The sequence below is a fragment of the Gallus gallus genome, chromosome Z (genome assembly GCF_016699485.2).
Source record: "Gallus gallus isolate bGalGal1 chromosome Z, bGalGal1.mat.broiler.GRCg7b, whole genome shotgun sequence".
Lineage (NCBI taxonomy): Eukaryota > Metazoa > Chordata > Aves > Galliformes > Phasianidae > Gallus > Gallus gallus.
The window spans coordinates 3,162,226-3,183,175 of record NC_052572.1 but is presented as its reverse complement, the minus strand read 5'-3'; the positions used below and the strand labels follow the sequence as shown (position 1 = coordinate 3,183,175).

Below are 20,950 nucleotides of genomic sequence, written 5' to 3'. Positions count from 1 at the left end.
TGGCCCTCATTTGACTTCTGGGTGACATGGTTCAGTGTTTTTTGACCACAGGTTTCTAAAACTAGTGACCAGTCACCCATGAAGCTGAGATAATTAAGCCTGTTACAATTACTATTATTTCTCTTGCTCTTTTTTTTTTTTTTTTTTCTCTCTCTGCAAACTTTGGCCAACTGCTGGAGCTCATGGTGTGATGAAGTCGGTGAACCCAGTGGGGCTCACCAAGTGGCAGGGATACAACACGTAGAATAATGAGACACTTTTGCTTTCCTCCTCTGTGGTCGCTAAGGAACCTTCTTGCTCCTTGCCCTGGGAAGTGGAAGTCTGGTAATGTATAGGAGCCAGCAGAAGCCAAAGCAAGCTCCTCCACTGGAAATGATTGTGCCTACCTGCTTCTAAGCCACAGCATCACATCAAGGGCAAGAAGCACAGGAACACTTAATAGCAATACACCTGTGAGTTTCCAAGATCACAGTGCTCCTCCCCAAACCTGTTATTAAAAGGCTATGAAAAACATGGAATGGGGTTTTATAACTTAAGAGTGAATGTCTGTAGCACCATCAAGATAAAACTCTTTTCCTTCCCCTGCAAACATCAGGAATGCAGAACTGCCCTGCTGGATGGAGCAGAGAGGGATAGATTAGGAGGCAGCAACCATGGCAGGATAGCCCTGGCGAGGTGTTTTAATTTCTTAACGAACTCCTTGGGCACTACAAACTGTAAAATAACACAGAAATAAACAAACAAAAACTTGCTGACCCTTAGCACCCTGGAGGGCTCTGTTTCAGATCTCTGAATAAAAGCTGAAGTTGCATATGCATGTTTAATATAACACAAGGCACGTGCTGCGGCAAGCATGCTTTCTTCTAATCTGGTTCCAGACAGAAGCATCCAAACAGAAGCCCCTTTCCCTATCCCCACTGAACTGCCTGGTGTATGTGAGGAAACCCCTGAATGACAAGGCTTCCATCTGCTCTTAAACAGAGTTGCGACTGGCTGCAAATGTTGTCCATATGCTTTTTTTTTTTTCTCCTTTGCCTTTCAACTTAGCTGCCTAATGTTACACACCTATCCCCAAATTAAATATTGGTTCATAAAAAGCTTTCCTAAAAAGGTGAAGGCAGTAGCTAATTGAGGTGATGCCCATTTAGAGAGGTACATCAGCAGTTGGAGAAGGAAGGACATAAGAATTCAAGCAGTGTATTGTTTTTGTTTACTTTTTAAAAGGAAAGGAATAGCCTTTGCATTCTTGCATTAGCAAGGAAAAAGTGCTGTAAAGTTGTGGGTTAATATCTTCCTTCAGTTCTTGATTGTCCATGCGATTATGATTTGCCATCATTTCTGTGACACTTCCAGCCTTACAGAAGAACACTGACGTAGCTTGCTATGAAATTGTTCTTCTGGGATTGTATCCAATAAGCCAGAGAAGAATCTAAAAATTAAACTTTTTCCTTGGTTTGTGGTGTTCAAAGTGCTGGAGCGTCTTATCTTGTGGTAATAGCTTTTTGTGAGCACTGAAATAAAGTGACCAACCACAAGTGATGTATGGATCCAGTTGCCTAAACACAGGTATGTTACCGCTATAGGCACCCTGAGATGTTTTGCCCATCTGTTAGGAAATATGGGCTCTCCCCTAGGCCCTTTTGAATCTCTACATTGCCTTATGTACTTTTTGTATCTAGAAGGTCAACTTTGCTTAGGAATATGATCATCTCCCTGTTTTTTTGTGCTCTCATTTCCAACATAATAACTTAATGCCATTAGTTTACTTTTTAGTGTAATCATTTCTTAGTGTCTCTTTGGAACAGAGAAGGTGGAAGGATAATTTTTGCACATTATTGGTTCTTCCTGAGACTGGTGAGATGCTGGGGTCACCGGGAGAGAGGCCTTAGCACACCTGGCAGCTTGCAAGCTCTCCCAAGGTGACCTGAAGTTTATTGGCCTGTTTGTAATTCTTGCCACCAAGGGTCAGCTCTCTGCTCTGCCCTGACAATGAACAATGGCTGCAATTCCTTTTAATCATGCCCTTTCTCTTCCTCATCATTTAGTGTAGAGCACTTCTACTTGGCTAAACTCATCAACTGCTTTAATGTTGTGGTATTCCTTTCAAAAAAATACATCCAGATGAAATCTTACGATTCTCCATGGCTACATATGAGCAGATTTTCCTTCTCTTGCTCGGCTGATGCTGAGAGTATTTGTTTTCTAGATGCAGACAGTGAAAGCTTTTGGAAAAAAAAAAAAAAGAGAGAGAAAGAAAGAAGGAAAGAAGGAAAGAAAGAAGGAAAGAAAGAAGGAAAGAAGGAAAGAAAGAAAAAAGAAAGAAAGAAAGAAAGAAAGAAAGAAAGAAAGAAAGAAAGAAAGAAAGAAAGAAAGAAAGAAAGAAAGAAAGAAAGAAAGAAAGAAAGAAAGAAAGAAAGAGAAAAAGAAAAAAATGGGCCAAGTTTTTGGGCCAAGAGAAAGCATGTAAATATTATGTGTTCATGGGATCTCAATTGTGTTTTTGTTTGAGGTTAATCAGCATTGTGACCAAACCTAGAATCCCAGCCCCTTTCTGCCATGGGGATTTGTGAAGATTTGGAGATTATCAAGTTCTGATAAAAGCAAAAAAACTTTGGTGAAGAACAAAAGTGATTCAGATGATTCCTAGAAAAGAACTAGGTTAACATGAGAACGCTGTTGCTCAGTCAACTTGATGGGTTGTCATTGAAAAGGAGTTGGCTGAACTCTGCTTAAGACTGCTATCTGTAGGCAAAGGAAAGGTGAGGAAGTTGTTTCTCTGGAAATCTCCATTAGACCCATCATGCTATTGCTGTTGCAGGGTTTGTTTTAGTGGACTGTGGTGTTGGGTGAGGTTGGGCTGTTGAAGTCCTGGCAAGGATTTGTTATTAGTTATATGGACCAGTTGTCCGACTGTGGGTAAGTTAAGCCTGTAGGCTGTATTTTGCAGAATCTAGTTATGCTAAATTCGAATTAGCACTAATTTGTTAATGGTGAATTTGAGTGCTGACATAGGAGCTTTACCTCAAGTCACTCCTGGCAATTGTACTTCATGAGTGTGATGGATTTGTTCCTACTCATGTATGTGTGTGAAAATCTCTGAGTTGAAATAACCTGTTCTTTTTCACTTTGGTTTGTTCATATTCTCACTGTTATTTTTCCATACACGGTGCTTTCCCTCTGCCCACGTGACTTCACTGATGAGGTAATGATGGTCCCTGGAGAAGTCTCCTTAGCAGTTTGGGAGCTACTTCTTTATGGAAGAGCATCTCAAAGCAATGAAGGATGAGTCCACAGATTTCCCTAATACTCTCTCTTTCCCTGTCTCTGGTCTTAAATCCAAACAGCTTGGTCTAATCTTGGACTGTTCAGATTGTGATGGTATTTTTCTTGCCTTTTCTCTTGTAGGGAAAAGTGATTGGAGATGCAAAACTGCTCATGAGCTGTGGTTGCAGAAAAGGGAAAAATGCTCAAATGAAAGACTCAGATCAGGTCAGTTGATATGTACTTTAACTGGAGAAGAAATAAAATAATGTGCTAATGTTTGATTGATTTAAACTCTGCGGTATACATGTTTCTGGACACAAATAGAATCTTTATCATTGCCAACAGTGATACCACATTAGTGTTTTTGCATTTGTTATTTGTAGAAAACACTTTCAAGCAAGATCAGAGATTTATTGCACTAAGAGTTGTGAATGCCCCAGCCTGACTTACTCCCATCTGGCTTATTTACTCATGAATTCTGGTTCTTTTTAATAATCACTCCAGGCAATGCTTTTCTTAAAGACACTTCCTTGCTGGATAAATGCACACAACCTTTATTCTCTTAACTGCAGCTGCCTGGATATGCAATCATTAAAAAGAAATGTGCCATTTGCTTCATGCTTTTGTTCTGAAGCGACACCAGTAGAACATTCCTTACTAAGGTTAGCCATGATACACATGTAAAAACTTGTTCACAGACTGAAAACTGGTGGCCAGGTTTCAATATCCATTACTCAGACTGAATGACTCCTCATTCTAAAATTGGTCAAATTGATGTCAGTGGGACTACTTGTAGGATCCAGCAACTGCAGGAAGGGGGACTGTGCTCTGAGTGCCAAAAGGTAGTTTATTCGTACCCTTTTGCATTTATTTTGTCTCTGCAAAAATTTTTGGTTGATGTTGCCTTCTGTCCTTCCAAGAAAAGAGATGTCTGCATCCAGAGTTCATTTGTTCCAAAAATGAAGTGGAATCTGGCTTGAGTAGATGTGTTTAAATATATAGTGGGTAATCCAATATTCATTGCGGTAGAGAAAAGCTATTGATCTGAAATATCAAACAACTGGCTGATTGCTGTCTAGTGCAGCTTGTGAACACCTATGTTCAAGTACACATTTGAAGCAGATTCAGTGTGCAGAAAAAGTATGGGAGCTCCAGATGAACTGTCTGTGGCAGAGGGGCTGAGTTCTCCAGAGGAAAATAATTTTTCAATATGTGTGTTGATCAGCCTAATTAATAACAATATTTTGGAGCTTTCCAGAGAAGATCTGAGAACAGATCTGTCTGTGCTGTGGTGGGCTGTGTTGGGAGGTACACTGTTCTCACTTACAAGTGTCCTGTAGGATCGAGTCTTTTCTTTACTTTTTTTTTTTTTTTTTTAATATTCTTAGATAACAAAATCATAGTCCTGCATTATACTATCAGTTTGTGATTGAGACAAGGATTTATATGACTTCTCTTTGAAGAATAACTTCCCATTCTCTCAAAGACAAGCTTAATTTTCTCATGTTGAAGTTCTAACACATCAAGAGAAAAATATAAATGAAACACTTTAGTGAATTTTACTCTTGTATTTTGATGTACACAAGTTAAGTAGCTCTTGATTTACAACAAGGATGGGGCAGGGTCACACCTCTTGCAGTGCAAATTAAAAATGGAGGGGGAACATCTTGATTGCAGAGGAACGGTTCACAAAGCACCATCCCTAACAAACCTCTGTGTTAGACCTAAAATTCATTCATCACAATACTTAAAATGTAGAGAATGCAATAGCTTTTGGAAGGAAAAAGACAATCCAAGACTGTTAAGTGTTTTATGGGACAGCAATAAATAAGTCTTTATCCTTAGTTATTTTCTGAAATCTAATTTTTGATATCTAGCACTGTGTTGAGAACTACAGGATTTCTTTCTTTCGTTCTTTCTTTAGTTTTTCTGTGCCAGCATAAACTTTTGGGCAAGCAGTTGATTCAGTCTGGAAAGTGCATCTGTTGTGCCTCTGTCAGGATGCTGTCAGGATTTCAGGGGACAGGAGGTAGATAGGGAGGAAGTTCATACAGAAGGGCGGGTGGCAGGGTGGAACATTTGTCTGTGAATGCAGGACCTCAACTCAGCTTATAAATTATCCCCTGGGCCTTGTAAGTAAAAGCAGACTTCTATGGTGACATTGGCTGGGAAAGGCAAACACTTGCCGACAATTGTAGGCTAATCCTTCAGGACACTAATTGCCAGAAAAGCAAGGAAGCATTATTTTAGGAACAGCTTGTTTCACTTTGTGAAGGGAAAAAACACTGCATTGGATTTAGTTTTGTTTGCTGAGGTCTTTTCCTCTCTGCCCCCAGTCTTGGATTTTAAAGATGCACCTTCATTATTGATGCTAGGGGTTTTTTTTGTGGGTTTTTTTTTTTTTCTTTTTTTTGGTCTTTCTTTGCATTTCCTATGAAGGACATTGTAACTCTGTGAAAATGCAATTTTTTTTCATCTGCTTGAGTGTACGCAAAAACAGTTACATGTTTTTAATATCATTATCTATATAGATATTTGGGACAAGCCATCTACATTCTGGCAGAATTTCTGCAGAAAAGCAAACAAACAAAAAAACCAACAGTGTTTAAATATATATATATATGTATGTATATATATATTTCATATTTTGGAAACTTGTGAAAGGTCACAGACATGCTACTGCATCGCTGAAAATCTCCAGCTTGACCAAGATGTGACTCTGTTGCTGAGGATTTAATGTACTGGTGTTTTTCCAGCATGTCTCTGGAAGGCAGGGCACCTTTACCTTCTCAAGATGTAGTCTGCTTTCCTGGCTCATCTAAAGGTCCCTCTCTCTATGGTGTTTTCCATTATGCAAATCACCAATGGATTAATCTTGACCATCTCACTGTTGAGTGCAGAGGTCCAAACAGACTCTCATGAGGATGAAACTTCATAACAGTCACAAGGAAACCAACTGTCATGTTAAATTTTCACTTGAGCTGGAGTGGTACCTATGGTCTATATTCTATGGCCTCCCAGTCTAAATCAAACCTATGTGCTGAGGGAAAAGGGTAAGCAGTGCAAGTTGAACCCCACAAAGCATTTGATAACTTCCAAGGAAGTAGAGCTGGGTATGCTTGCCACCCTCCGTCTTCCTTCTGTGCCATGGTTGGTCTTGAAGCTTTGGGTTGGTAGAGTGGATGACTGAGAGCAGTCTCAAAATAGAGCCATTTCTTGGCAGCAAAGCCTCAGCGTCCTTGGCTGCCACTGATGCCATTTCTAGTCGTTTGTGTGCTCTGTGGGAGTGAAACTCATCTGTGCTCCAAGGCCAAGACCAAATCTCTGTGCCACAAACATCCTACAGTAATTGTAAGGTTCATATAAGCTCTTCAGGGTGATTATTAGTTTCCCAGTAATTTATGCCTCTCTATAAATTATTATACTATTGCTTATTATGTGAGGAGAATTATTGCATAAGAATGGCAATCCTGGGTTAAGGTTTCCTTGTGCTAAGTGGTGTATTAACATAAAACAAGAAAAATGGTTCCTGGTGGGTGATTTCTGCTATTTTATATGTTCTGAGGAAGAAAAATGACATTTAAAAACAGGGGAAAATTGTGTGGGATGACAAATAGCAAGTGTTTTAAGGGTATGCATAAGGTTGAGAACCAGAAGTAGCAAAGAGCTCCTTGCTCTCAATAAATACAGCTCTGCGTGTGGGGTTTAGTTTTATTTGTTTTTTCTCTGCTTCACCAAAAAGGTAGGCTCTTCATCATAACTCCTAGCCTTTGAGTTTTATTTTTGTTTTCATCTTTTCTGGTGGCTCATGTGAGTTCAAGTCTTACTGAGAACTCAGGTCCTGCATGTCTTTCCATGCATTTGTTTTTAGTTTTAATACGACATGTATGCCTCCTCTGGAAAAGGTATCCATGCTGCAAAGTAATTATTTAGTGAATCGTAGATCCAGTTCATGTTGGCAAGGATCAGATTAATCATTATTAATCATGACCTCTCTGACAGTAACCTCATCCCTTGCCTAAGTGCTGTTCTTTATTAAGAAGTAATAGCTATTAAGGGATGGTTGGGCCACTGCTCTCATTGCACCAGCACAGGGCTGAGGACTTCTGGCAGGAGGCAGAGGAACTCAGTTCAAAATCAAAAATAGACACACATGGTCCACATTCCAGAAATGAAATAGGCAGTTTCCCTTGTGGGCTTCTTCAGCCTCATCTGAGTGTTCTCCCTCCCCCCTTAGGCCTTCTAATGTCTCCTTCCAAAGGCTGAATGCATGGATGAAATAACCAGGTGTTTTTTGCCATTGTTGTTATTTTTATTTATTTATTTTAATTTGGGTAGATCCCAGTGCAACCTATGTATGTGGAGGCCTGGTCCATCCAGTTAATTACAGGGTTAAAATTTTAATGTGAAATCTAGTGTCTGCAGCAGGTTTCAGCAGCTAATAAGAGTGGAGATAGCTTGAGCTCACTGGGACTCCAGTTATCCCAATCAGACCCCCACATCCTCAGCATTTTTGAGGACATTTATATTCCTTGAAGAAACATCACTCTGTTGAAACTGAAGTGTGTAGCAATGTTCACTTTGTGATCAAAGATGCAAGGACTCTTACTTCTCTCTCCAGGTCACTGGAATGGGGATTGCAGGCCTATATATAGAGAGAGTATATATGTAGATATTCATACACATATATGTATACGAATATGTGCATATACCTTCAGACTGATTGTGAAAACAGAGATTTACTGACAGCAAACAGTATTTCAATGTTTTTTCACTCTGGATTTCCTAGCACTACAAATTCCATTTAATAAAGTAAAGCACTGCTATCGATAGATGTCATCATAATTTCAGCAAAAAATGTAATGGTTGAGATACTGTGTTGAAACTAATAATCTTCCCAGCTCCCTGTTCCCCAAAATTTACTTTAGTTTTTAAAATCAGGCAAAATCCTTGAGAAGAGAGCAAAGGAAGTGTTTCATCTATCTCCTTGATACCTGGTGGGTAGCAGTGGTGACATGGAGCAAACTTGCCATACTCTTTTGATCTCTACCAAAGTTGTTCTGGGAGTAGCATTGCTTAATGGTTGGAGGAATTTACTGAAAAATAAAAATAGCAGCAAAGTGTCCACTACAAATTACCTAATAAACCTAAACAAAATTTTATGCTCTGAGGACTACTGGTAGTTTCTCACCTTAAAAAAGCATGGGGGGAGCTTGACGGGAGGAGAGGAGGGTAAAAAGTATACAAATAAACCCATTTCTTTAAATAGCTGACTGGCCTGACCTGAACTGTGTTGGAGCTAAGTTCCTCTGGCAGCTGGTGCTGCAGTGTCTGTTGAGGGCATAGCAGAGGGCTGAGACCAGATTTTGGGAATCTGCCTTGGCTTCATCTGCCTTGCATTCTTCCACTTGTCAGCGAGAAATGCACTGAAGCACGAAATGAGGGAGTGCAAAGGCTTCTGCAGCCACACTCCATCTGAGCAAGTCTGGATAACACCCCCGTGTTTAATGTTTCTTACTGCTGAAAGAAATCAGAGCAATAAAAATAAACGAAAGCATTGGCTAACTGTTGGAAATACACGGGTGGAAGAAAGCAGAAGGAGAGAATTGGGGGAGTGAATATATTCCTGCATCTGCTGTTTGTGGCAGAGATTTAATCTCAGCGTGAAAAATCATTGGATTCTGCGTGGGTTATAAAGCAATAAAACAAGAAGTAAAATACAAAGAGAGGACATGAATTGTCTGAGGTTCTCCAGCAGTAAAGCATCCTTAAACATATTTCATTCACCGACTAGGTGATCATATAAGGAACATAGGACCATAGGGAACTTCTGAGGTCATCCAGTCCCCTGAGATCTTGAAGAAGCAATTTATAGGTAATGCTGCTGATAAATACATCCCAATTGGCACTGGTACATACTAAAAGCAATTCTTGAAGCTCCGTCATTACACTCACCCCACCATTAGTCTTTTAATTTCCAGAAGACACAATCATATAATCACTGCATCTTGTTCCTAGCGCCACGTTAGTGTTTTGTTTTGTTTTGTTTGTTTTGTTTTGTTTTGTCTTTTACCTTCAATGACATGAGTGTTGGTCTCAGCAAGGTGGAAAGACTTTGCTTTTCCATTCACCGGTCACAATTTTCTGACACTGACAATGCTGTAGATGAGAAACAATTTTATGTGATGAATCAAAAAAATTGTAGAAAATTCAAACACAGATTATTTTTATTATTTTTTATAACTTCCAATCTCTTACTTTCAGTGGTATCTGCTTGGGAACAACAAGTATTTGAATGACACTCACCAGCCACCATTTCTCTGGGCATCCCCAATTCCCAGAGCAGTTGCCATTTAGAAATTGCTGAATTCAGTGCTCAGCACCTATGTTCCTGGTGCTTTGGGTCTTCTTCTTGTTTCATACATCTGTTGTGTGAACCAGAAGTAGTTGAGCAATGGAAGTTGAATAGATAGGTGCCCATTCTTCAGATTTATGTAAGTTTTGGAGGGATAGTGTTATTAAAAAAACAAAACAAAACAAAACAAAAAACAAAACAAAACAAAACTTCCCAGTAGTAAACCTCTGAACAAAAGAAGTTGAAGCTGTGGATGTCCTTTACAAGTTCAGTTGTAATAGCCCTGGGTTCAAGCAGGTTACACCTCCCTTTGTACAATACCATTGGCAAGCTGACATTTCTAAATGACCTTTTATAATTACCTATTTCCTTTTCTCACTTATTTTATGAATAGTCTTGTACTAAGTTCAAGAGTTTCCCACCTCATGGTCTCCTCTTACAGTTCATATTCATTTCAAAATGGGTTTGGCTTCCTGTAAAGTGTAGCACAGTGTAGACTGAAGTTCAATAGAACCTTTCCTTTCTAAGGAAAGGAGAGGAGAGGACAAAAAAAAAAAAAAAAAAAAAAAAAAAAAAAAAAAAAAAAAAACCAACAACCTCAGAGTGCACTTTTACAGGAAGGTCTCCAGAAATGGCAGACAGCAAGTTGTGTTTTGCTTTTTTTTTCCCTCCTTCTGAGGCAGGTCTGAATACATGCTCTAACACAGTGTCCTACCGTCCTACCCCTGCTCAAGATGTAAAATGTAGGGTTCTGACCTTTTCTGGTAACTGATGATCCCATGTCATTTTCCCTTCTGAACTGCAGTATGCAAATTCTGGCAATGAGGTTTTGTCCAGGTTCTAATGCAAGGAATGTATTTTCCAACTTGATCCTGTGCCTGTAGTGAGATACATTATTCTTTACTTCCTGCCCGAAGTTGGTATGGACTGCACTGATGGGTGTTTGTTCCACCTTGGAGGTAGGGTCGTTTCGGTGCTGGTTGAAGGGAAGCTGTACAGCTTTGAAAAGCAATTTGAGAGCCCTCTGAATGAAGTACTTCACACGTGAAAAAAATTGGTGTTATCAATTGTCATCGTCAGCCTCAAATCCTGGAATTTGAAAGGATCATTTATACTTGTCAAACGGAAACATGCAGGAGTGTGCTAAAAGAGAACTAAGGGAGCTGAAGAAAATGCTGTTTCATGTCATTTCAGGTTTGCAATCTGAGAGAGCATTAATAACTGTTTTGATGCCGTCATTGATCCTTCTCTATACAGACACAGAGAGAGAGTCAGAAGTGGGAAACTGCACTGTTAAACCTCTTCAAGTGTTCCAATGTATGCCTCCTGTTAGGAACTAATAGGAGACACAATCAGGGCACAGAGAACATGTAGGTGAATGTGGAAAAGGTATAGGTGAAGATTTGGACTGGTCATTGGTTATCAAGACCATATTCCCACATTACACTCTGGAAACCTCCTTAGTGGATGCCAACACATGAAGACAGCATGGCAGGGTCAGTGTAAGTCAGTCACCTCTTAGATGATAGATGCCATGTGAATCCAGATCTCATCTTCTTGGATGTTCGCACAAACTGAACAGCCTGCTCAGAGCTGCTGGGAGCTGTGAGATGCAACGAAAATGGAAAAGCTTAGTGTCAGGTGGCAGATAGCAGAAGGGGAGAAGGACCTGTCACGCCTTTATCTTTGTGGAGAACTTCACACTTATCTTGGCATGAGCACAAAATATGTTACCCAAGCAGTATTGTGTCAGTTTGCACCCACCTTTTTACTTGCGTTGTATTGGATTTAGTATCAAGACAAGATAAAATTGAGGTCCTAAATCTCAGCAAGTCAGCTCTCTGGAACTGTACCCAGTATGGTGGTTCTTCTTTTAGCCAATATTTAGTCAGTGCATTGGTTATTCACAAAAAAGCATACCAATTTGAGTTACTTTTCTAGCACCTCAGGTAGTGTTTTTTCCTGAGTTTCTCATGGGAACAAGTTTTGCTGTTGAGTTGACCCTGCTGATAGGAACATTTCTTGCATTGCTCTATCTAAAATAGTCTTTTGTTGGTTATATGCTTACACTTTTTGTTACGTTTCATTTAGTGAGTTTCTTGTCTGAGCATACAAGTCTGGAGGGTGACAGAGAGCAGGAGCTTAATGTGTACGTGCAGGTTGAGTTTATTGCTTGGCATTCAGCTTTTTGGATTTCCTGGGATACAAGTGAGGAGAAACTGTCCTGGGACACACATAAAATATATAATATAGTTAATGTATATATCTGTGAATGTACCTGTGTGTGTGTGTATAATATATATATACATACGTATGTATGTATGAATGTATACGTACACATATTATATATATAATTTACATATTACAACATCGATATATTTGTTTATATAATGTGTATATTATATATATATGCTATATATATCATAGGGCAACAAAAACACAAAACTAGTGGTATATTTGATCTTTTTTTTTTTTTTTTTTTTTGGTGAAGCACTGCCCAGATACATATTGCAGAACTAATTAAAAACATTGCATGTTATTCTAATATTTTTTGAGAACTTTTTGAGATGTTGAAAATTACAAGATTTGTCAGCACTGAACAAGTATTCTGGATATTTCTTCCACAATGAATGTGTTAACTTATTATTTTATGAAATAATACAAGTCCAACCTTATAACTGTATAGGAAAACTTGCATATCTTGTTAATAACAAAAAACATGCATCTTCACAGGCACACACATGTAGGTGGATTGAAAGATTATTATTGGTAATCACTGCATTTTACTTGCCAAGTGGCAGAAGTGCATATAACGCGTAGTACACACAGGTTTCAGTTTGACTCAGTGTGTGCAGCAGGCACAAGGGTTAGCCATTCACTCTGCCTTCCCCTCCATAGCATTCCATTGTCACCTATGGAGCCCATGCTCAAGTTACTCACAATTCTCTGTCTTGGTTCAGCTTACTTTACAGAGATGCTTCTTCAGTAAATCTGCCGTGGGGTTCCAACACAACCAGACATTATTTAATTCCTGTAAGGCCTTATCTCTCTTTGTAGATCCAGGACAGCAGCATGGATATCCTTTGTGTTAAAGACTGGAGAGCACACAGAAATTAGAGTGGTGTAAGACTTGTCTAAGATAGGTTAACAGTGGCTTGAAACATAGCGTGGTTCATAATAACATCTCAACACAGGAAAGTTTTATTCTTTTGTTTTTATTTATTTTTTTTTAACGTTATATCTCTAAATGGTCTACACAAAAATCTGATCTGAAAAGTGTGTGGGGGAAGCCATAATATTTGCAGGAGTTAATCCTCCCGCAACTATTTCCAGCCTGGAGAATGTATTCACAGCTGGGTTATAACCTCAAAACCAGTCAACATAACCTTAACTAACACAACATTACTAAGGCAGTGTAATGGGATTGTTCTGCTATGGCTTATCAGCACATTTTAAGTGTCATCAGTTTAGTCTACAACTGGAGGCTGTAATGTGCAAAACCATTTCAAGAACTGTATATTACATGCAGGAATTATCAAATATTAATGGCTTTTCTTTTGCTGCAGAAAAACAAAAGGAGAGGGAAATGAAAAGCCACAGGAAACCAAATTGTCCTTCTTCAAATACTTAAGCATTTTTGGAGGGCAGCAGAATCAGTCTGACAGCTGAATATTGGTGTAGGCGACCAGGAAATCAGCTCTCCTTCACCACTGCTGATCTATTCTAGAAACTTAGCCAAGTTATTTCACTTTAATTTTCCCTCTTAATCTTATCTGTTTGAAGAAGTGAGTTATTTGACAGGGGAGTTATTTCAGTCTGTTGTTGCAGTGGCTTAATCTCTACCTGCAAGTTACTGAGCAAACAGGGAAAAGCTATGAGGGATGAGGCTCCACGTTTTGTCTTTCCAAATACACTCATTGTGAATACTTCAGTAGTTGGCATCAAGCTCTTTGTAAAGAGCTCAAATGTTTTGGAACTGAGAGTAAAGTGTGATTTCTGTACCCCAAAGATGGGGTCAGGAAAGATGATAAAATTAACTGTTCGAACTCAGCAACCTTCTCATTGTTTACTGGGCTGCCTGATCATTTACTTATCATGGTGTAAAATGTGTGATGAAGAGATGATGTAAGAGTTTCCATTTGGGTGCAGATACTTGTGTTATCTATAGGTGCTATGGACTGAGAATTCAGTAATTTGCCCAAGGCTCTGGAGTATCTGTGTCAACAAGATGACAAGAAACTGCAAGACACTTTCCATGGACTCTGTGTTCCCATGTGCTGAAAGATGAGAACTGTTGTAGGTACCTTTGTAGGGCGGTCCTATGATTTGACTTCATATGAGCTGATTTATGTGTGAAGCTTCCATATTTCCCTCCGCTGTTTTAAGAGAGGGAGGCTCTCAGTTGAACTACAGCTATATTCATAAGGAAGTCAACTGAAGTCTCTCTCAGCACCTTCCCTAGAGGTCAGTGGCTGTATCTGGAAAACAAGAGAATGAATTGTGATGAATAACAGCCTGCAAAAGCTTTTATATTCTCTTTTTATCATTATCAAATCATGCTGAAGAGGCTGCAGGGTGACAAAACTCTCAAGCTTCATTTTCGTGAAGCTGCTAGGATGAAGACAGGACATTTCAAAATCAATACTGAAGATTGTATTCCGAAGAGCAAATGAGAGAGTCATTATAAGCTGCTTTGCTTCTCATCTCTAATTCCCCATATTCATAACTTAAGCCCTGTCATTTGGATTTATCCTCTGTGGCCTGCAGTGACACCAGGAAAAGTCCTTCTTTTTAATTCTGTGGAAAAAAAAATAAAATAAAATAACAACACTGCGGGGTAGGATCATATCCCCACAGAAGTTTTAGGGCTTAAACGTTTCATCAGATTTTGCTGTACTCCCCCCCTCCTGTTTGTCACCCTTCTCTCTCCTCTGCTGTTATACATCAATCATCCTCTTTCCTAGAGGCTAGAATACAAGCAGCGTAATCCCAGAGTGAAAGGCTACTGATACAGCCAATCCTGCATGTGATTATTGCTCCGTTCTGCTAGATGCCATCACTAGATCTAATGACAGGCTTTTGCTGATGGGCACGTTTCAGCTACAGAGGAGAAAGCTATAGGGGTGCTAAACTAAGAACTCAGTTTTCTGGTCATTGGGTGATTTGTTGTATCTCTGTCTATTTCTATTTTAGGTGGCTTTCTAAACTTCTCTTGCGTTTATTACTTCTCGGTTTGTGTAATCATGGCACTTACAGCATCATAAATGCAGGTTTTTCAAACAGTAGTATTTTTAATTGTGACCAGGGAATGAACCCTCAATCTGACTCAACCAGCTCAGCTGAACTTTTCATAACACGTAAACGACTGCTATTCAACTAACTGATGCTTTTTAAATAAGGAAGGCTTCCTGTTCTTTTGGAGAAAATACCACAAGCTGCCTTCAGAAGAGATTTTTTTACTTGTATGTGTGTGTGTTTGGAAGTCCAGACTGTGATTAGAGGAGAAGGTGATGTTACCTGAAGCAAAGTCTCCTAATAGCGTATGCAGGAGAAGCTGATGAACAACAGTTGACTTTTGGCAAGCCCAGGCAGTGCCAGCTTGTTCCAGCAGCACCATCTCCCTGCTCCTGCATTTATTGAACTGGACTCAAGATCACATGAAATTCTGCTGGCAAGTTTGAGAATGAACTCTGGTGGGAAACCAGTACTTTCTCTCATCTGTTAAGCCCTTATTAAACCCTGCCATTACTTCTCCTAACTCCCCTCTGGACTTTGAATTACACTGCACTGAACATTGCACATGTGAGTAAGAGCTTAAAGTCTTGCTGACTTGGGTGGTCCCATTAAAAAAGACCAGGTTTGCTGTCTTGGCTGCAGAGCCATTCCAAACATTGCTGCTGTTTTTCTTCCCCCAGAATTTCTCACCTGCTTTTTTTTTTTTTTTTCTTTTTTTCCATGCTCGATCTATTAATATGTGTTATAACCAGTTAACTTTGGAATCAAAATATTAACTACACAGGAGGCAGCTATTCTGAAGGTTCATAAAATATGTATCGGAGCTGGGAATATAAAATGCTCCCATTTTGTAGCAGACAAAATGGATAAAGTGCTGAGTGAAAATTGAGAGGGACCCAACTCAAGCCTTTGAAAATTCCTGCCAGTTCCAATGTGCTGTATTTATTTTGACTCGGAAGGCTCAATCCGGTCCAGATGAGGTCATTTGGTTGGGAGCACACGTGTTCACACAGACCCGGGAGGGAGGGAAGCATGCAGGATGCTTCAGCCCCGAGGTGTTGAGCTGCCAGGCAGCAGCAGTGGGAGCAGGGCTGGCAGCCTGGCTACATGTTGATCCTGGCATCGGAGCGTAACGTAGGGGTGGAGGTGTAGTAATGTTTAAGTTCATTTCTTTTAAGACAGGAGGGACTGTGTGGCTTTTGTATCCTCAGCTGTTTGCTGGGTTGGATAAGTGGAGGCAATGCTTCATGTGCTCCAAGAATTTGGGGATAGAGGAATATACTTAGGAGGGGTAGCCTGTAGTTACTCTTTCGTACAACTCCACATGGCAGAGAGCCTGTTATTTCATATGCACGTCTTTCAGCTTGCTGTCTTTAACCTTTGCCCTCTCAGCACCTGATACCTGCTCAGCACCATTTTCTTTTCCCCTCCCTCTGCTCCTACCTCTTCCCTCACTCGTCTCATCAAGAAGATTAATAGCTTGGCCATTTGTCTCTATGAAATTTCACTTTTCTCTCCTGGAGCTCTATCTCTTCCACTCACTGCTGCACCCCAGCAGGTGGGAAGGGCTCCTGCACCCTCCACGAGACGCCCCATCCTCGCTCCCCCCATCTCCTCCCTGCCAGCACTGTGTTTGCCAACACTTTGCACGAGGAAGCCGCCTCTATAAAAATAAACCATGTTGAAATCTGAGAGACAGAAACCACGCCAACCTCACACTTCATTATTGGTAATGGCAACCTATTTGATTTCCATTTGCAAGCAGTAGCCTGCATATGTTCCTCACCATGTAGCCCTTATCCCTGCACTGTTTTCTGCACAATTTCAGGTTCTCTGCGTATGTTGCTTGGTCTGCTTTTTGGTTTACTTTCTCTGAGCCACAGACACCCTGTGCCGAAGGGGGGTTGCCTGCTTCACAATTAAAATATGGAAAAAGCCTGTTAAGTCACTGAGTTAATTGCCTGGTTACTCACCGCCAACACAAGGTTGCCATCTGCAACAGGCCTGACACTTTCCTCCAACCAGCTTTTCCTCTGTGAGGTTTTGCTCCTTGTGGCCTGCTTTTATTTCTGATTTGCACCAGAAACAGAGCTGCATTTCCTTTTCTTACCGTGAAGAGCACTGCCACATGGGCACTGCTTGGGGCCAGCTGGCTGCTCAGGCACTACACTCCTGCACCTTAAATGCTGCCTGGGCTGAGTATTTAGGATGAAACTAGTTTTCATGTCTCTGTTGGGCAGGAAAGGGAAGAAACAACAAAAAGCAATGATGGTGCAGGGGCAGTGTAAGAGAAAGCAAGCTTTAAATCAGCAAGGTGAGTGCTGTGTTGCTGCCCTTGTCCTGTTCCCACCGCAGGGAGGGTTGTGGCTCTGTCTGGGTCCTGAAAAGTGCTGTAGCCACGGGGCCCCACGAGGGCTGGAAGAGGGGACACACACATGAGGCCAGAGAGGATCTGCCTGTATTGACTTTCACTCGATTTACTGGAGCAATTGAGTTTGTCAGGGAAATGCGAGACGGGCTCAATCAGCTGTCACACTGAGACACTCCTGTCACTACTGTCAATAGCTTCGAGTTTCTGATCCTTTCTCAGATTAGCTCTGTGCCAGAACATCAAATGAAAAGCTGTTTGGGGCATGGGAAGGGGAGAAAGTCTAAGCAGTTACCTAGGAATCGGTTTACAGACTTCAAAGTGCTGTCAGGTTTATTCTGATGGCATATAGCAATGCACACGGAGCAATAATGCGCTCAGAGTGTAATTTAGACTTTCCTCTTCAGCCCCAAGTTCACTCCAGCCTGGAAAGCAGGGACAGGGAAAGAATAGAGGCATCTCTCCCAGTGCTCCCAAATGGCGTGCAAATGACCTTCCTCCCCTGGAAGAGCTGCACTTTAACTTGCTGGAATAAGTCTCTTTTCTTATCTTAGCTTTCAGCCTGAAGGACTCTTCTACCTTTGTCAAGACATTGAAACGAAGCTATTTCTTGTGGCGTTGGGGCACAAAAGGCAACGCTATCGACAATAGGACAGGAGGGAAAAGAAAGGGGACAGGTTTGTCGTGCAGAAATGAGAAAAAGGAGCTGGGGGATGTGTTGGCCAGCCAATCTGAGCAGCTTTCTGGCACTGTTGAGCCTTAAGTGTGGGCCTGGGTTTTTTATTTATTTATTTATTTTCGTTTATTTTTTGTTTGTTTGTTTGTTTGTTGTATATCAAGGCAAGAGCTCTGTAGATCAATATGATCTTTCAGGACATTTTCCTAGAATTTTGGTTGCATGTGGGACAGCTCTTATCAAGAACATTTCATCACAAAGGGTGTCACTATGAATGTCTCTATGGAAAAATACAGAAGGTTTTAGAAATACTTCTTCTACTACTACTACTAGTAATAATAATAATAAACCTTCAGGGATTCAAGAAAGTCTCATTTCTCTGTTCCAACCGAAAAAGCTTATGGCAAGGTGAAATCACCCATTTACACAGAAGCCAAAAGAGTAATGTTAATCCTATTAGAAAATAATCTACCACCAAAAAATAATAATAGGGGTAGAGAAGGAATCCTTTTGAGGCAAATTCACAGAGTAATTCCTGGGAGTTTACTATTTTCTTCTCAGGGTTGTGATGTTAAATATTTTGCTATCAATACGTGAATTATAAAGATTATTGTTTGCCTTCCACTTTCACAAAGAAATTAAGCACGAGAAGAGCTGCATTCTGCTTTGGTGCCCGTCAGAATTATTGTGTTGTTTAGGGAATTCTCCATCTTTTTGACCAATACTGTTTTGGAGTGTGGGGCAGCATCTGTAGAGAGGACTGTCCTATACAGCACTAATGTGGACTATTTTTTAATGCAATTTTAAGATTTTAGTTCTCTTACCCATTACTGAATTCCAGTTTTATGTTGCTTTGAAGCTTGAAGTATTAAATGCTTCACCTTTTCCTCATCCGTTGTTCCAAAAATCACATCTTTCCTCCTCCCTGATTGCTCAGAAGAGGACGATGTATGTGGGTTTTAATACCAATGGCAATTCTGTTTGATTCCCTGTGTGGCATGAGCATGAAAAGACCACAGAAAAGCACAGGAAAACAACAGAAAGGAAAAAACAAAGAACAAAACAAAACAAAACAAAAAACAAAAACGCAGCGCACTGTCCTTACAGAATAATTCAAAGCTAATGCTGGATACATACCTTTCTGTGACCTTTTCCTTAGATTAGTGGTATAGGCAGCTGATGTGCTTGTATTACACATTCCAGTGTAGAGTCTGTCTCACAAGCAAGTTTGGAATGTGTGTGTGCGCGCACGTTTGTGCTATCCGAGGGTCTTCAAGGCTAGTTTTTGCTCTTTCTCTCTCTCTCTCTTTTTTTTTTTTTTTCTACAGTTTGCAAGGTGGTAGTGATTGTTTGTGGGCTTTGTCTATATTCACCAAGTGACAGGAAACCTAATTATTTTTTTTTTGTGAATCCAGATATGCTTGGGATGTGAGGTATGAATTTCCAGTCTTTTGTGTTTAAAAGCTCTCACTAAGTCTGAGAAAAGAGGAAGAAAACGAACATCTTGCTTCTTTCTAGTTGTAGGTGAATGAAAGACTTTCAGCCTGTAGGCCCCTCCAGGACAGTATAGATGACTATAAAGGGAAAAATTGGATGAGAAAGAAATAACAGCAGTTGGAAAAAATATAATTATTACAACTACCTCTCAGGTTGGATTCGGTCTTTGCTTTACTGAGCCCCCCCAGAGCCAGCTGGCCTTGATAAGACCCTGATGGAACAGAGCATGCCCACCATCCCCAGAACAAGTTTCACGGGAGGGAAGACAGCCCCTACGAAGGCAAGGAGGCACCCTTAATGACTCTGGCTAATTGCCTCCATCCTGGCAGAAAGGGACGCAGACAGAGATGCAATCACTCCCTCCGTGCTTGACCTCCCTTGCTTGGTAAGCCAGATGGGCAGATGCTGTCATCAGTGGGGAAACAGGCATGTGTGGCAGCTATGTGTCACCACAGGAAGGGGTTAGTGTCACTGAGCTGAGGCTGGAGACAGCTGGGCAGATGGTTTATCTCCCAGTCTAACGATTTCCTTGTCTCTGTCCATCTCTGAGATTCCTGGGGCAGGTACTTCCCTCTGATCGCGTGTTTGTGCAGTGCCTAATTGCAGATGCAAGGGGTAATATAAATAATAAGGTTAAAAGTCGCTCTTCTTGAAGGGAGGTGAAAAGGGAGCGGAAACGGAGCTGCTACTCAGCTTCCCAGCTTTTCCTGCAGTCAAAAAGAGAGTGCAAAGGGTATTGCAGGATATGTCAGAGTATTTAGTCTTGAATGGTTTGCCATCCTGTTTTTATTCCCCTGTAGATATATTTCAAAGAAAGCGTTTAGATGGAGATGATGACCCCTGTTATAGCTGAGATTGCCTGTCACTTCCCAGGATAAGTCCCTGGTGCAGTTGTTTGGGCTGTAGCAACATGCAGTGTTTGAGCTGAGGGTTCCCTGGTTGCACATCTGACTCTCGCCAAGTTCATTTCAGTGGAGGGCCATTTTCAGCATGCCACTAAAACCTTGTCGTTCTTTATCACTTTGGAAGGTGGCTTCTTCTTTTTGTTCTCCCTTAGTTTAATCCATAAAATACTCAGAATATTCCAATTACACCAGGATACACGAGCCCTTAAAAGAGACAGGAAATTCTGAGATTAAATGTACCCACATGCTGGCAGTCCAGCCTTATTTCCATTAACAGAAATATCCCAGAAAATAAACGTACGGGGAAGGCATCAAAGAAACTACAATGTGAGGATATCAGCGGATTTGATAGCTTTGCCTTCATGTGTGGTGGAATTCACAGATAATCCCAAATCCAAGTGAAATACTGCTATACAAATACTTAAGTTTTCCTTTCATTCCAGAGCTTTCAGGTAGTAAGGAGAGCAGGCTTTCAGGTGAATTTTCTGTGAGAGTGAATTGTCTACCTGTTTTTTGCCAAATGTTGGTAATTCATTAATTGCCAAAAGAGCAATTTGCTAGCTGCACGGACGGGTATGGTACCTCCAGAGGCATTCAGTGGCTGATTAGCAGCATCTTAATATTTCTTTTGCCCACATTTTGACTTCAGC

General features: G+C 40.6%; 1 protein-coding gene across 3 annotated transcripts in view; it reads left to right on the top strand.

The window, feature by feature from the left end:
• Positions 1-20,950, top strand: part of SETBP1 (SET binding protein 1) — a 269,348-nt gene that overhangs the window by 49,624 nt on the left and 198,774 nt on the right. For 2 of the 3 annotated variants that reach the window (XM_001233853.7, XM_046905640.1), the window contains one exon: positions 3,406-3,489. The exons of the other annotated variant lie outside the window; for it this stretch is intronic. In XM_001233853.7, coding sequence (XP_001233854.4) covers positions 3,406-3,489 — 84 coding nt within the window. The remainder of the gene's footprint in view (positions 1-3,405; positions 3,490-20,950) is intronic. 3 annotated transcript variants of the gene reach the window in all.